The sequence below is a fragment of the Pleurodeles waltl genome, chromosome 3_1, assembly GCF_031143425.1.
Source record: "Pleurodeles waltl isolate 20211129_DDA chromosome 3_1, aPleWal1.hap1.20221129, whole genome shotgun sequence".
Classification (NCBI taxonomy): domain Eukaryota; kingdom Metazoa; phylum Chordata; class Amphibia; order Caudata; family Salamandridae; genus Pleurodeles; species Pleurodeles waltl.
In genome coordinates, this window is record NC_090440.1 from 45944988 (window position 1) to 45962789 (window position 17802).

The following is a 17802-nucleotide window of genomic DNA, read 5'->3' on the forward strand; positions in this document are numbered from 1 at the left end:
AAGAAACCCACAGCTGACCCCCTGGACCTAAAGAATTACAGCCCATCTCTCTGCCACCTTTCTGAACCAAGGTTATCAAAAAGGCCATCAATGCTCCGCAGGGGCATCGAGGACAATAACATTGTGAACTTCTCCCAATCAGGTTTCAGGAGGAACCACAGCACGGAGCACGCCTCCTCGCTGCCACAGATGGCATCTGCTCACTACTCGACCACAGCCATACAGCAGCACTCATCCTACTGGACCCATCAGCCGCCTTTGACACAGTCTCGCACCGGACCCTCAACTCCAGACTCCACGCAGCAGGCATCCACAGAAAGGACCTACAATGGATATGCTCCTTCCTGTCTGACAGGACACAGAGTCAGACTACCACCTCTCAGCTGCAGAGGTGCACAGGGCTCTTCCCTGAGCCCCACATTCTTCCACATCTATATGGCCGCACTCGCATCCATCGTCAGGAACAACGAGCTGATGAGTCTCCTATGCCAATGATACCCAGCTGATCATCTCCCTGACTGAAAATCCCATAACTGTCAAGAGGACTTTCCACAATGGGAATGAAGCCGTGGCCACTTGGATGAAGGACAGCTGCCTCAAGCTCAACTCTGACAAGACAAGATCCTTATTCTGGGACCATCCACATCAGCCTGGGATGACTCCTGGTGGCCATTCACCCACGGCACTCTGCACCCCCCACCTCCCTTTACCCCTTAAAAAAAAAAAACACAACACATGCAACCTCGGCTCCATCCTGCACTCATTGTTCACCATGACCTACAAAGTAAACTCAGTCGCATCCTCCTGGTTTCACACACTCCGACTTCTCCGGAAGATCTACAAATTGATCCCAAAGGACTGTCGCAGAACCGTAACCCACGCCCTGGTTACCAGCAGGCTCGATTATGGCAATGCCCTCTATGCTGGCACCACCCAGAAGGACCTAAAGAAACTACAGCACATCCAAGACACCTCTGCCAGACTCATCCTGGACTTTTAGCCAGCCTGTTTGGAAAGATTTCTAACAGGCAGCATGCCTGGAATAACATGCAACAAAAATCTTGGGAGAGCCAAATTGAATCTAAAAAGAACATATTAAAATGGCGGCCCTTGCCACAACACAACTTGATATTGGAACATTAAGCACACACTACAAGGCCATACAAACTTCACATTCACAGTTTAATGCTAAAACATGTGAAGATACGTGTGGCAGAGGCACAATTCATGAAAATAACCTTAAAATATATGACCTGATACTGCTAAATTATATTTGCTTGGGTTGACATGTGTGACAATTAAGGTTACACTATTATCTGTCAAAGCCAATAGGTCATGCCTTAACACCTACTGGTTTTGGCAATGTTTTGTAGTCAGGCTGCAGATGACAGCAAAAAATCAGCGATAGTCAACGAAATAAAATGGAAAAAAGTACCTTGAAAGCACTACAAAAACATTAAAAGATACAAACAGTATTCAGGAGTAGATTGGGGAGGGAGGTGAAGCAACATACAGGACAGGGAACAGCAGCAGGCAAGGGGAGATGCAACACGAGGAATCAAATACATACAAAACAGCATGTGGAGTTCAATAGGCAAAGGAGAAAAGAGCAAATGCGCAACAGGGATTTAAAGGGAAGGGGGCGTTGATAGTACGCAAGGGAGAAAGCTGGAAAACATGTTCTCAGGGAGTGCTTTGGAAGAAAAAAAAAACAGTAGTTTACTAAAAGTGAGCAGATGAAGCACAGAACCAAAGCAAGGGTGAAGAGGCAATGTTCCAGTGGAGGGACAAATGCAAAATAGACTCTAAAACAAGGAAAGACATCCGATGGAAAGCAGCAAACAAGAGTGACAGTAAAGCCAACCAATAATGAGCAATGGGGGCTGCAACCCCTGTATTTTCTTGGTAAGCCAACACACTTTCATTTGCAACCATACAGCTTGCTCTGTCTGGTAAGCTCGACCTAAAAATGAAGTCTCAAGCATATGGTGAAAGTGATGCCATGTTCTTGGAAACAAAAAAAAGATGCTTGCCTGTAACCACTGTTATTCAGAACTTGTATTTTTAATAGATTTGCATGCATGTGTAAGGCTGAGAGATTAAGAGAATCATGCTTCTTGAACCGAAGCATAGTCGGATTTCTTCTGCACACTATCTAAATTCAGTAATTCCATTCATTTCAGGAAGCTCAATAATTACTATTGCCTTATTAACATTCAACCCTGAAATGCATGCCTATATGGCTACCATGGCACTGACAAAAAACGTTTCTCTCATGTCTTCAAAAAATATTAATATATACTCTGGACAGGCAATCTCTACTACACTGGCCTATGAAAGACTAAAATTTTCAGTTTGCAGTCATTAAAATGGTTTGATTTATGGTGAGTTGGGCTTCTGTATGAAACAAAATCCATTAATTCAGCATGTTGGAGGCTGGCTCAGTTTATGGTGCACACCTAAGGTGTGGTACCCTATACTGAGTCCAGGCAACCCTTAGTGATAGTAAATAGATGTTCAGATGGCAAAAGCTCTCAAGGGGTAGCTGAGGCGAGCAGCTGAAGCTTACCCAGGAGGTATGTAAAGTTCATACAATACCACAGTAGTCAGACAGTAACTCACTCACAAGAAAGAACCATGGACGTTTTCCAAAAATAAAGGATTCAATATAAACAGCACTACTACTAGACTAGCATTGGTATATCTCCCTTTGCAGGTATCTACACACAATATATACACCAACAGACAGCATAAAATACACAGGGCCCTATGGGGGGCTGTAGGCAAACCATACACTCAGTGGAATGCGAAATAGTGAACACAACCAAGGTAAGTGTGGCTGGGGTTAGATGAAAACACAAGAGCTAAGTACAGTACGTCTCCCCAGAGACCAGGTGCAAGGTAGTTACTCACCCAGTCGTCCCATAGACGAACACAGGGAGTGGTGGTTGGAGTTTGTGTGATTCAGGACCCTTCCCAGTGGACCCAGAGGAAACCAACAGGCAAGGGGAAGGCTGAAGAGTGCCCCCACCTCCAGGATACCCAGAAGACAGGGGAACAGGATACAGAAGGGACTATTTGAAGTCAGTAGAAGCCTCGGATTGTCCAGCTGCTGTCACAAACTGTGGACCAGGCTGGTGGAACACAGGGACGGTTTCTAGACATGGAGGACCTGAGAAAGGAATGGGACAGAGTCCAGCACCCTTAGAAGTGCCCAGGTGGTGCAGGTGGCAATGCCCACCCTCCTAGAGGTGAAGTTCCTGCAAGTCGGTGGCGGAAGAAGTCCAGCTGTTGGGTCTAGGAACTGCAGAAGTTCCCAGGAGTTGCCTACGAGCTGATGAAAGCAGGAGCTGAAGAGGTATTTGCAGAGTTTTGTGGACTAGTAAGTTACAGGAGACTCTACCCTTGAGATGGAGTCTGGACTGTCAGCACGCAGGAAGGCCAACAGAAGTCGTAGGAGCTCCCACGAGTGACCCACAGGTGATGGACACGGAGTCACAAGGAGGTCTCCGCAGCAAAACATAACAGAAGTCACACATTACAGGAGTTGCAGGGCAGAGGCTGATCTCTGAGTTGCAGAGTCCTGGAGGCCAGGGTTTCTTTGTGCCTGAAGATCACCTGAAGGAAGAGTCAACTAACCTTAGCAAGAGCAACAGTCGAGGTGCACAGAGGTTTCAGTCCAGTGGCAGGAGCAGGGCCCCCGTCTCCTAAGTTGGTCAGAAGACAAACAGGACCCAGAAGAAGCCACAGGCCCACCACCTGTGAAGCAGAGCCTTTCGATGTCCGTGAAAGAGCAGACCCCACCAGCTGGTCAATATTGTCTTGCAGTACCTGCAGATGCAGAGGAGTGATTACTTCACTCCAAGAGAGGTTCCTTCATGCTTCCAGGTGCAAACAGAGGCCTTGTGACCCCCGAGGATGCACAACCTTGGATCTTGCAGAATTATTTCAGGATCTGGAGAAACAATGTTGCAATGGGAGCGCTCCCTCCAGAAGCTGACGTGTTTCAGTTCCAAAGCAGACCAGCAGCGGGTTCAGAGGCCAAGAGCAGATGATGTCTTGCAGAGAGTTCCTTGGGGAGTCTTGCTCGACGAATCTGAGGATCCACCCACAGGGGAGCCCTTAAGTAACCCTAAAAAGGGGTTGGTCACTCTCTCAAGTGACCCACCTATCAGAGGGGTTCAGAGACATAATCTACCTGACTTAACCAGTCAGATGCTCCTAGGAGCCTTTGCACATCTTGTTTTGATGAAGGCAGAATCAAATCACATTTAGTGCACCTCCCTAGGGGAGGATCTGGACAGGTGGGTGGTTACTCCCCTGCCCTTTGTGCAGTTTCGTGCCAGACTAGGAACTGGGGGTTACTGAACTGGTGCAAACTGGATTATGCAATAAGGGCACCAAATGTGCCATTCACAGCAGTTTGGTGGCTCACAGGGAGAGGTGGTCACACCCATGGGAGATCCCTGGTGTACCATATACTAAGGTCGTACATAGGTGCACCAGTATGTCATTTGTGGGTGTAAAAAGTTTACCAGCAACCAAATTTAGAGGAGAGCGCACAGACACTGGGGTCCTGATTAGCAGTATCCCAGTGAACTACGGTCTAAACACATGGACATCAGGCAAAAAGTGAGGGGCAACTATGCTGGAAAGATGGCACTTTCCTGCACAGCAGATATTCTGGTTTATGAAAAAAAGCATCCAGAATTGAGTAGTAGGCAAAATCTCAAGTAAACCACGCACAAAGGCTATATAGCTTTAGCACCAAGTGTACACATTCTCATCAGGGAAAACTCTTTTGCAAGGCCTAAAATTTCATTATGTCACTGATGCTACTTACAGAGGGCATTTCTATTCAAATGCAAAAATGATTACTGTTGCAAGCCTAGAACTCTCAAAAAGGATGTACAGCAAAAATAAAAACAAACATTGTACATTTATATTTTACTGCAAAAATTATAATGGAAAAAAGGGCAATTACACAAGGATAATTTTCTAGGCACCTGATAACATTTTGCACGGCTTACTGTAGTGACCTATATTTTTCCCAGTTTCATAGAAGACAGATTCTTCTTCCATTACCATCCGAAAAACAGTCAGGAAATTGCCCAGATAGGAAAGAAAGGATACTTACTATATCAAGATTAAGTCACTTGCTGCTAAAGGCTTATAAGTCTCAGAGTCTCACCTCACCCACAAGCACACAGTCGTATGTGATTCGTCCAAAGAACATTCTTAAATGAGAACCTCCTGAATGCAATAAAACCCTGAACCACTGTTAGTGTGGAAAGACCAGCTAATATGCACCATCAGCCCTCAAGTATTTCAAGCATTCTTAAATATGCCTCAGGAAAAAAACGAATGCAACAAGAAAACTTGCAACCTCTTTCAAACCAAATGTTTCCATGCTAATGTAAGGCAGTGGCTATAAGGAAAATAACTACCACTAAGAGGTAAATGAGATAACCGCGTTTATTTAAATGATGTTTTCTACCAACTTGCTTTTCTATGAACATTTTTTTACATTTCAAAAGTCAAATATTCATATTTTTGCGGTTATCTAATTTTTCCTATTTTTTTCCAAAATGCAAAACTTTTAGTTTATTTTTTTTTACATAAAATATGAAACTCTGCATTTTAACAACAAATGAATTAAAAGAAGTGACTGGGATGTAGGGACTGAGAAAAAGCCCCTCGATAGGGAAACCCTGAAAATCTGAAAGACGACTAACACTCTATGCAGACCAGGTTTGAGATTATTTGGAATATGCGAAGGGGTAAAGCATATTGGCAAATGTGATGCCTTCAAACAAAGAGCTGGCAGAGATAAATGATTCCATGCAACCAAAAATTAGCTACCGATGGGGCTGCATGACCACACAATGCCGGCTGCATTCACTCATTGCAGTTTATGCAGAAGACAGACATTAGTGCAGCTCCTCAGTTTTTGCTATAAACCAGAGATGGTGCAACAAATCAAAATATAACTCAACAGTCACTAGCTTGAACACTGAACCCTCTCCTTCCCCTATCTCATCATCTGCTAGATGGCAGTTTAGTGTGAGTCAATCTGGAGAAAAACAGGCATTAGTAATTTTACCCTTTAACTTGTGTTTCAGGTATCGCTTGTCAATGGCGAGAAGCTGGGAGTACTTGTACTGTAATTACCTGGGACACAGTGTGAGCGTTGACTGCTCACACTGTCCTACCTGAATGCATGATCATGGCTGGTCGCAAGGAATCGCTCATCTCAGAAGTTGGGATTGTGTTGCCTTCTCGCCAGCGTGTCAAATTAAACAGTTAGGTTCACTTAAATTACTTGTACCTAGGTGAGTGGGTTTTAGGATTTAATAATAACGTTTCAAAGATCATACAACTATCATATTTAAATCTTTTACAAAGACACACGAAAAAATAAAATTAAAAAAAATATATGGAAAATAGAGCAGCACAGCCTCTTCGAATGGTGTAGAATCTGACAGCTTCCGTAAAATACATTTGTGGTTAGGCAGTCCTCAGTCTATGCTCAGTTACAAAAGGAACGTCTTACATAAAAAGACAGAAAGAAGATTGGTTGGAAGTGTGGGGCTGAAGGCAGTCCTGGTCGGTGTGCTTCTTAGGCTTCTTTCACCGGCGGTTGTGTTACAATTGTTGGTGGTGCGTCCTTACGGCAGAGCAAGAGAGCAAAACTGTCCCAAACTCCAGTTTCAATAGATCCGCCCTCGGCTGCGATTGCCACGCCCACCCCATCCTCTGCCCCGGCCTCCTCTGAAACCGCCTTGTTGCTCTGTAAAGGGAGGAAAAAAAAAAAAGAATCAGTGCCATATAAAGACGAAAGATTAAACAATGATCCTTTGTATCAGTTTGTAAACCATTGCAGATTACTAGCATTCCCTTTTCTTGAAGTGGTGACTTTGAAAAAGAAAATAAGTTACTTACCTGTAACTGCAGTTCTCCAGTATTAGTATCTTTCATACATTCACATGCTTGAATCACTCCAAGTCGTCGAAATGGGAGTCCCCAGTAATTTAGTAAAGCAGTGTGTGTGTGTGTGTGTGTGTGTGTATATATATATATATATATCTCACTATCATAGGCTATAATGGCAATGAAAAGGCCAGTTTAATAGCCTATCCATGTCCTTTTTCAAAAAAGGACCAAACTTGAACTAGAGGGTGCCGTCTTGTGATTGGTTACAGAACACTCCTAACAGAGGCTGAGTCCCTCAGATTTTCAAGCACAAGTGGGAATAGATAATCCCAAGCTATAAAGGGGAGCCTCTCTGGGAAGGAGGGTGGGTCGCATGTGAATCTATGAAAGATACCAATGCTGGAGGAACTGCAGTTACATGTAAGTAAATTTTCTTCTCCAGTATTGGATCTTTCATAGATTCACATGCTTGAATCAGAATACTGTATTTGGATATCTTATAGTAGTGCAAATAGTGGATGGTGGGTTGAAAATATATACATAACATTCATATGCAACATAATATATACATATATATATATGGAAAATGTCACTTACCCAGTGTACATCTGTTCGTGGCATGAGACGCTGCAGATTCACATGCTGTGAACTGTTCCTGCCATCTAGTGTTGGGCTCGGAGTGTTACAAGTTGTTTTTCTTCAAAGAAGTCTTTCCGAGTCACGGGACCGAGTGACTCCTCCCTTTTGGCTCCAGTGCACATGGGCGTCGACTCAATCTTAGATTGTTTTCCCCGCAAAGGGTGAGGTAAGAGTTGGTAAAGTGAGGATACTAGAGGTGCCCATGCAATGGAGCAAAAATGTATGTACATAGTGTGTAGTAAAAGAATATTTATTTACATATTTACAATTTTCATGCAACTAAAAACGGCTACAGGCTCCCGGGGAGATGTGAGGGCACATGTGAATCTGCAGCGTCTCATGCCACGAACAGTTGTACACTGGGTAAGTGAGATTTTTCCGTTCGATGGCACGTGTAGCTGCAGATACCCATGCTGTGCATAGACTACAAAGCAGTAATCTCCCCAAAAGCAGTGGTCAGCCTGTAGGAGTTGAAGTTGTTTGAAATAATGTTCTTAATACAGCCTGTCCTACTGTGGCTTGTTGTGTTGCTAACACATCTACACAGTAATGCTTAGTAAATGTATGAGGCGTAGACCAAGTGGCTGCCTTACAAATTTCTGTCATTGGTATATTACCAAGAAAAGCCATTGTGGCTCCCTTCTTTCTAGTGGAATGTGCCCTTGGTGTAATGGGTAATTCTCTTTTAGCTTTAAGGTAACAGATTTGAATGCATTTAACTATCCATCTGGCAATGCCTTGTTTGGATATAGGGTTACCTGCATGAGGTTTTTGGAAAGCTACGAACAATTGTTTTGTTTTACGAAATGGTTTCGTTCTGTCAATGTAATACATTAGTGCTCTTTTTATGTCTAATGTATGCAATGCCCTTTCAGCTACTGAGTCTGGTTGTGGAAAGAAGACTGGGAGTTCCACAGTTTTGTTTAGATGGAATGGTGATATGACTTTTGGTAAGAATTTTGGATTTGTACGGAGAACCACTTTATGTTTATGTATTTGTATAAAGGGTTCTTGAATAGTAAATGCTTGTATTTCACTCACTCTTCGAAGTGATGTGATGGCTATTAGAAAGGCTACTTTCCAAGTTAGAAATTGGATTTGACAAGAATGCATGGGTTCGAATGGTGGGCCCATGAGTCGTGTTAATACAATATTAAGGTTCCACGAAGGTACGGTGGTGTCCTTGGGAGTAGGATTCTTTTTAGTCCTTCCATAAAGGCTTTAATAACTGGGATTCTAAAAAGCGATGTTGTATGTTTAATCTGCAGATAAGCAGATATTGCAGTGAGATGGATTTTAAGGGAAGAAAAAGCTAGATTAGATTTTTGTAAGTGTAGTAAATAACTTACAATGTTTTGTGTGGAGGCTTCTAGTGGCATAATTTGATTAGCCTGACAGTAGCAAACAAATCTTTTCCATCTTCGCGTAACAATGTCTTATTGTGGGTTTTCTTGCTTGTTTAATGACCTCCATACACTCTTGTGAAAGGTTTCAATATCCAAATTCTAAGACTTCAGGAGCTAGATTGCTAGGTTGAGCGATGCTGGATTCGGGTGTCTGATCTGTTGTTTGTGCCAACAGATCTGGTCTGTTTGGTAGTTTGATGTGGGGTACTACTGATAAGTCCAGCAGTGTTGTGTACCACAGTTTGCGAGCCCACGTTGGTGCTATAAGTATTAGTTTGAGTTTGTTTTGACTCAGTTTGTTGACCAGATAAGGAATGAGCGGGAGAGGGGGAAAAGCGTAAGCAAATATCCCTGACCAGCTGATCCATAGAGCATTGCCCTTGGACTGAGGGTGTGGATACCTGGACGAAAAGTTTTGGCATTCTGCGTTTTCTTTTGTTGCAAATAGTTCTGTTTGGTGTCCCCCAGCGGTAGAAGTGATCCTGTAGGATCTGGGGATGTATTTCCCATTTGTGAGTTCGCTGGTGATCGACAGATTGTCGGCTAACTGATTTTGAATGCCTGGTATGTATTGTGCTATCAGGTGAATGTTGTTGTGAATTGCCCAATGCCAAATTTTTTGTGGTAAGAGACACAGCTGTGACCAGTGTGTCCCCCCGTTTGTTTAGATAATACATTGTTGTCATATTGTCTGTCTTGACAAGAATGTGTTTGTGGGCTATCAGTGGTTGAAACGCTTTTAATGCTAGAAATACTGCTAGCAGTTCCAAGTGATTTATGTGAAGTAGTCTTTGTTGATTGTCCCATTGACCTTGTATGCTGTGATTGTTGAGGTGTGCTCCCCACCCAACCATGGAAGCATCTTTTGTGATAATGGCGTGAGGCACTGGGTCTTGAAATGGCCATCATTTGTTTCAATTTATAGGGTTCCACCATTGTAGCGAGGAGTGTGTTTGGCGGTCTATCAACACTAGATCTTGTAGTTGACCCTGTGCTTGCGTCCATTGTTTTGCTAGGCACTGTTGTAAGGGCCGCATGTGTATTCTTGCATTTGGGACAATAGCTATGTGTAGGATGTTGGCTCTGTATGCACTATTTCAAAGTAAGGAATAGTATGCACAGAGTCCAAGGGTTCCCCTTAGAGGTAAGATAGTGGCAAAAAGAGATAATACTAATGCTCTATTTTGTGGTAGTGTGGTCGAGCAGTAGGCTTATCAAAGGAGCAGTGTTAAGCATTTGTTATACATACACAAGCAATAAATGGGGAACACACACTCAAAGACAATTCCAGGCCAATAGGTTTTTGTATAGAAAAATATCTTTTCTTAGTTTATTTTAAGAACCACAGGTTGAAGAGTTACATGTAATACTTCAAATGAAAAGTATTGCAGGCAGGTACTTTAGGAACTTTGAATAATCAAAATAGCATATACACTTTTCACATAAATCACATATAGCTATTTTAAAACTAGACACTTTGTGCAATTTTCAACAGTTCCTAGGGGGAGTAAGAGTTTGTTAGTTTTTGCAGGTAAGTAAACCACCTACGGGGTTCAAGTTTGGGTCCAAGGTAGCCCACCGTTGGGGGTTCAGAGCAACCCCAAAGTTACCACACCAGCAGCTCAGGGCCGGTCAGGTGCAGAGGTCAAAGTGGTGCCCAAAACGCATAGGCTTCAATGGAGAAGGGGGTGCCCCGGTTCCAGTCTGCCAGCAGGTAGGTACCCGCGTCTTCAGAGGGCAGACCAGGGGGGTTTTGTAGGGCACGGGGGGGGGGGGGGCGACGACACACAAGTCCACACAGAAAGTACACCGGCCGGGTGCAGTGTGCAAACACGCGTCGGGTTTTCAATAGAAAGCAATGGGAGACCAAGGGGTCTCTTCAGCGATGCAGGCAGGCAAGGGGGGGCTCCTCGGGGTAGCCACCACCTGGGCAAGGGAGAGGGCCTCCTGGGGGTCACTCCTGCACTGGAGTTCGGATCCTTCAGGTCCTGGGGGCTGCGGGTGCAGAGTCTTTACCAGGCGTCGGGATCTGAGGAGCAGGCAGTCGCGGTCAGGGGGAGCCTCGAGATTCCCTCTGCAGGCGTCGCTGTGGGGGCTCAGGGGGGGCAACTCTGGCTACTCACGGTCTCGCAATCGCCGGGGAGTCCTCCCTGAAGTGATCGTTCTCCACAAGTCGAGCCGGGGGCGTCGGGTGCAGAGTAGCAAGTCTCACACTTCCGGCGGGAAACGCAAGTTGTTTTAAAGTTGCTCCTTTGTAACAAAGTTGCAGTCTTGGGTGAACAGAGCCGCTGTCCTCGGGAGTTCTTGGTCCTTCTAGAGCAGGGCAGTCCTCGGAGGATTCAGAGGTTGCTGGTCCCTGGGGAAAGCGTCGCTGGAGCAGTGTCTTTAGAAGGGGGGGGGGGGGGGGGGGGGGGGGGAGACAGGCCGGTAGAGCTGGGGCCAAAGCAGTTGGTGTCTCCGTCTTCTCTGCAGGGTTTTTCAGCTTAGCAGTCCTCTTCTTAGGTTGCAGGAATCTGAGTTCCTAGGTTCTCGGGAGCCCCTAAATACAGAATTTAGGGGTGTGTTTATGTCTGGGAGGGCAGTAGCCAGTGGCTACTAGCCCTGAGGGTGGCTACACCCTCTTTGTGCCTCCTCCCAAGGGGAGGGGGTCACATTCCTATCCCTATTGGGGGAATCCTCCATCTGCAAGATGGAGGATTTCTGAAAGTCAGAATCACCTCAGCTCAGGTTGCCTTAGGGGCTGTCCTGACTGGCCAGTGACTCCTCCTTGTTTTTCTCATTATCTCCTCCAGCCTTGCCGCCAAAAGTGGGGCCGTGGCCGGAGGGGGCGGGCAACTCCACTAGCTGGAATGCCCTGGGGTGCTGTAACAAAGGGGGTGAGCCTTTGAGGCTCACAGCCAGGTGTTACAGTTCCTGGAAGGGGGAGGTGATAAGCATCTCCACCCAGTACAGGCTTTGTTACTAGCCACAGAGTGACAAAGGCACTCTCCCCGTGTGGCCAGCAACATGTCTCGAGTGTGGCAGGCTGCTAAAACCAGTCAGCCTACACGGGTAGTTGGTTAAGGTTTCAGGGGGCACCTCTAAGGTGCCCTCTGGGGTGTATGTTACAATAAGATGTACACTGGCATCAGTGTGCATTTATTGTGCTGAGAAGTTTGATACCAAACTTCACAGTTTTCAGTGTAGCCATTATGGTACTGTAGAGTTCGTGCATGACAGACTCCCAGACCATATACTCTTATGGCTACCCTGCACTTACAATGTCTAAGGTTTTGCTTAGACACTGTAGGGGCACAGTGCTCATGCACTGGTGCCCTCGCCTATGGTATAGTGTACCCTGCCTTAGGGCTGTAAGGCCTGCTAGAGGGGTGACTTATCTATACTGCATAGGCAGTGTGAGGTTGGCATGGCACCCTGAGGGGAGTGCCATGTCGACTTACTCATTTTGTCCTCACCAGCACACACAAGCTGGCAAGCAGTGTGTCTGTGCTGAGTGAGGGGTCCCCAGGGTGGCATAAGACATGCTGCATCCCTTAGAGACCTTCCCTGGCATCAGGGCCCTTGGTACCAGGGGTACCAGTTACAAGGGACTTACCTGGATGCCAGGGTGTGCCAATTGTGGAATCAAAAGTACAGGTTAGGGAAAGAACACTGGTGCTGGGGCCTGGTTAGCAGGCCTCAGCACACTTTCAATTCAAAACATAGCATCAGCAAAGGCAAAAAGTCAGGGGGGTAACCATGCCAAGGAGGCATTTCCTTACAATGACTGTCGTCGATGACCACTGCAGAGGACTGTCGTCGATGACCACTGCAGAGGACTGTCGTCGATGACCACTGCAGAGGACTGTCGTCGATGACCACTGCAGAGGACTGTCGTCGATGACCACTGCAGAGGACTGTCGTCGATGACCACTGCAGAGGACTGTCGTCGATGACCACTGCAGAGGACTGTCGTCGATGACCACTGCAGAGGACTGTCGTCGATGACCACTGCAGAGGACTGTCGTCGATGACCACTGCAGAGGACTGTCGTCGATGACCACTGCAGAGGACTGTCGTCGATGACCACTGCAGAGGACTGTCGTCGATGACCACTGCAGAGGACTGTCGTCGATGACCACTGCAGAGGACTGTCGTCGATGACCACTGCAGAGGACTGTCGTCGATGACCACTGTAGGTGAGGTCCTCAGAGACTAGCATCGTAGGTGAGGTCCTCAGAGACTAGCATCGTAGGTGAGGTCCTCAGAGACTAGCATCGTAGGTGAGGTCCTCCGAGACTAGCATCGTAGGTGAGGTCCTCCGAGACTAGCATCGTAGGTGAGGTCCTCCGAGACTAGCATCGTAGGTGAGGTCCTCCGAGACTAGCATCGTAGGTGAGGTCCTCCGAGACTAGCATCGTAGGTGAGGTCCTCCGAGACTAGCATCGTAGGTGAGGTCCTCCGAGACTAGCATCGTAGGTGAGGTCCTCCGAGACTAGCATCGTAGGTGAGGTCCTCCGAGACTAGCATCGTAGGTGAGGTCCTCCGAGACTAGCATCGTAGGTGAGGTCCTCAGAGACTAGCATCGTAGGTGAGGTCCTCAGAGACTAGCATCGTAGGTGAGGTCCTCAGAGACTAGCATCGTAGGTGAGGTCCTCAGAGACTAGCATCGTAGGTGAGGTCCTCAGAGACTAGCATCGTAGGTGAGGTCCTCAGAGACTAGCATCGTAGGTGAGGTCCTCAGAGACTAGCATCGTAGGTGAGGTCCTCAGAGACTAGCATCGTAGGTGAGGTCCTCAGAGACTAGCATCGTAGGTGAGGTCCTCAGAGACTAGCATCGTAGGTGAGGTCCTCAGAGACTAGCATCGTAGGTGAGGTCCTCAGAGACAAGCATCGTAGGTGAGGTCCTCAGAGACAAGCATCGTAGGTGAGGTCCTCAGAGACAAGCATCGTAGGTGAGGTCCTCAGAGACAAGCATCGTAGGTGAGGTCCTCAGAGACAAGCATCGTAGGTGAGGTCCTCAGAGACAAGCATCGTAGGTGAGGTCCTCAGAGACAAGCATCGTAGGTGAGGTCCTCAGAGACAAGCATCGTAGGTGAGGTCCTCAGAGACAAGCATCGTAGGTGAGGTCCTCAGAGACAAGCATCGTAGGTGAGGTCCTCAGAGACAAGCATCGTAGGTGAGGTCCTCAGAGACAAGCATCGTAGGTGAGGTCCTCAGAGACAAGCATCGTAGGTGAGGTCCTCAGAGACAAGCATCGTAGGTGAGGTCCTCAGAGACAAGCATCGTAGGTGAGGTCCTCAGAGACAAGCATCGTAGGTGAGGTCCTCAGAGACAAGCATCGTAGGTGAGGTCCTCAGAGACAAGCATCGTAGGTGAGGTCCTCAGAGACAAGCATCGTAGGTGAGGTCCTCAGAGACAAGCATCGAAGGTGAGGTCCTCAGAGACAAGCATCGTAGGTGAGGTCCTCAGAGACAAGCATCGTAGGTGAGGTCCTCATAGACAAGCATCATAGGTGAGGTCCTCATAGACAAGCATCATAGATGAGGTCCTCATAGACAAGCATCATAGATGAGGTCCTCATAGATGATGCTGCCATATAGTAGCACCATAGACGATCTACATATATGATACTGCCATTTAGTAGCATCATAGATGAGGATGTCGTGGATGAATGTCGTAGACAGCCATCGTAGATGAGGCAGACGTAAGCAACCATCTTAGAAGAGGCCGTCGTAAGGAAACATCTTATAAGAAGCCGTCATTAAGCAACCATTGTAAAAGAGGCCATCGTAAGCAACCATTGTAAAAGAGGCCATCGTAAGCAACCATTGTAAAAGAAGCCATCGTAAGCAACCATCGTAAAAGAGGCCATCGTAAGCAACCATCGTAAAAGAGGCCATCGTAAGCAACCATCGTAAAAGAGGCCATCGTAAAAGAGGCCATCGTAAGCAACCATCGTAAAAGAGGCCATCGTAAGCAACCATCGCAAAAGAGGCCATCGTAAGCAACCATCGCAAAAGAGGCCATCGTAAGCAACCATCGCAAAAGAGGCCATCGTAAGCAGCCATCGTAAAAGAGGCCATCGTAAAAGAGGCCATCATCTACGACCACCGCAGACGACCACCGTCGTAGACTACCACTGTACATGACCATCGTAGACCACTGTAGATGACCGTCGTAGACGACCACTGTAGATGACCGTCGTAGACGACCACTGTAGATGAGGCTATAGTAGATGACCATCCTAGAGGAGGCCCTTCAATGATGAAGCCATCATAGACCACTGTAGATGACAGTCGTAGACAACCGTCATAGATGAGGCCATAGTAGATGACCATCGTACATGAGGCCCTTCGTAGATCAGGCCATCATAGACCACTGTAGATGACCGTCTTAGACAATCACTGTAGATGACTGTCGTAGACAACCATCATAGATGAGGCCGTCGTAGATGAGGCATCATAGACGAGGTAATAATAGTCAACATTGTCATCAACCACCTCAAGGTAATTCCTGTGAATGATGATTTCACAGGTGGTTTTCATACGCCCCATTGTAAGGTTATGAGGGTCACGCTGATGTATTGTCAGAGTTGAACAGGGAGCTGAGGGTCTTTTTCCATTTTTTGTTTCTGTGAGAAGTGCCTTATGGTAAGTTTTTTTATGGCTTTTCTGCGTGCCTTCCGGAGAGCCTGGCGCAACGTCTCCCTCTGACCTCTCCTATGAGGTGAAGGAATCCGCACTGTCCCCATTATTAGTGACAGATTTAAGATGTTGTAATCCCAGCCAGTAATAGCCTCATCTCTCAGAATGAGACAGTTTTTGAGGAAAAGGTTAGACATATTTATGTAGCCTTTTACCTTGTTTACTGCTACTCTGACATTAGTGCCAGGGTTAGACAAATGAACCAGGAAATATAATCTTGGATGATCCAAAAAGAAGTAAAAGCTGAAGAACTGAGCAGAGCTCAGGGAGACTCCCTTCACATGACATGCAGTAGAAAATCTGAAGGACTCAGTCTCTCTTGGGAGTGTTCTAGCAGGTGCTGTCGTCTGATTGGTTATAGTTCAAGTTTGGTCCTTTTTTTTTTTTTTAAAGGACATGGATAGGCTATTAAACTGACCTTTTCATTGCCGTTATAGCCTACGATAGTGATATATATACTGCTTTATTAAATTACCGGGGACTCCCATCTCGACTACGGGGAATGATTCAAGCATGTGAATCTTTGAAAGATCCAATACTGGATAAAGTTAATAATCCTTTTAAAAGTTAAAACCATGTGCAGAGTTACTACTCTTCAATTATGCTTTATGTGTACAGGTTTGCTAAGAAGAAGAAATTCCTGTGCAACAAGTACTTGCAGTCGCTGGGTTCACAGATGGAGACATGGCTTGGTTCTGAAAAGTGGTAACACCCAAGATGTTGAACTATGAAGGAAGCCCTGTGACAGCTATGACCAAGTCATTCACTACAGAAGCAGCATTTTCTACAGGCAGAGTTGAAATGTTGTAGAACAGATCGGTAACAAGCAGAGGGTGTACTAACTAGTGATCATGTGTATTAGAGACTGCGATTCTAAGTTACGTTATTTGTCAAGCCAGTTATGTGCTTTGCAGTTGTGCCATCTAGCCTTTCATTTAATTAGATAACGGCAATCACACTTGCTTGAGATAGGAGGACACCAGTGTATTTGACTGCTTGGTTTATCCCTTTTTTTTTCCCAGGAGTTTTAGTGGTTCCTGACCAATCACACAACCTACAACCAGACCACATCACCCGTTTTGTCCTCGGCTCCTCCTCTCTATTGAGCCTTTCTTCTTCCTCTCCCTCACTTTCTAAAGCCATTTAGAGTTGCTTATCCTTCGATTTCCCCTACCCCTCTGCCCCAACTTTAGCTCATCATCTGGGTCAAGGCGACATTGCGGGGAGATGTTAAGTGCAGTGTGAGGAGCTAAGGACAGAGGCAGAGGTTAAGAGTAGACAGGTTAAAAGACTTCCCTGCTAACGCTGGGTACAGTATAGGGCCTGACCTCTGGCTTTCTACAGGGTAACTAATTAACAATAACTCTAAATTTAAATTTACAAGTACATTATAGGTGACCCTCACAGACCAAAGGTCTTCAAATGTTTTTCCTCCAAGCCCCACCAAAGCAAAATGGTTTAAGTAGGGTCACCTCCAAAACTTTAAGGCAAGGACTGGGGGCATGGGAGGGCAGGGCTAAGCTCAGAAACTGAGTTTAGGAGATCCTTTCATGGATAATGTTCAAGTATCCCATAATCCACAATAAATGTTAGATTTATAATAGGGCAAATTCATGGCAAAAAAACAGAAATTGACCAAAAAACTGTGCACGCATAATCTGTGTGTTGGGAGCCCACAACACTCCTTGGCCTCAATGCAAGTGCATCTACTGCACCACTGAAAGCTGCGGCTCTGAGTAGCAGTGTACCGTTGCCTCTTCACTTATTACACACCATGCCGGAACATCACTCCAATCTTCAAACAGTGCCTATGTCCCTTTTTTTTGGGAGCTTTATTTAGCGTAGATTTGGCCAAAGTTATCTGAACACTTAAGCTGCGTACCAGTTACATATCACAAGGTCAGATATTTTTTTTAAGACATTGGCAGATTAAGTGCTGGTGCCAGAGTCACAGAATGTTGATCCGATGCCAAAGGCAGCAGCTTTGTCATTAGGCCATGTCAGCATTCTAAGAAGAAAATGAGCTTCCACGTATTGCCTTCCCCACCCCTTTATTAAGCATGTGTGCCCTCAGCCCTACCGCTATCAAAGAAAATGAACCCTCCATACACTTTTTTGTACAGAAAAGGTCATAATAG

General features: G+C 46.0%; 1 protein-coding gene across 1 annotated transcript in view; it reads right to left on the minus strand.

The window, feature by feature from the left end:
- Nucleotides 1-5457: 5457 nt before the first annotated feature.
- API5 (apoptosis inhibitor 5) overlaps nt 5458-17802 on the minus strand; it is a 65999-nt gene continuing 53654 nt past the window's right edge. The window contains exon 14 of the mRNA XM_069221811.1: nt 5458-6790. Coding sequence (XP_069077912.1) covers nt 6711-6790 — 80 coding nt within the window. The 3' untranslated portion in view covers nt 5458-6710. The remainder of the gene's footprint in view (nt 6791-17802) is intronic.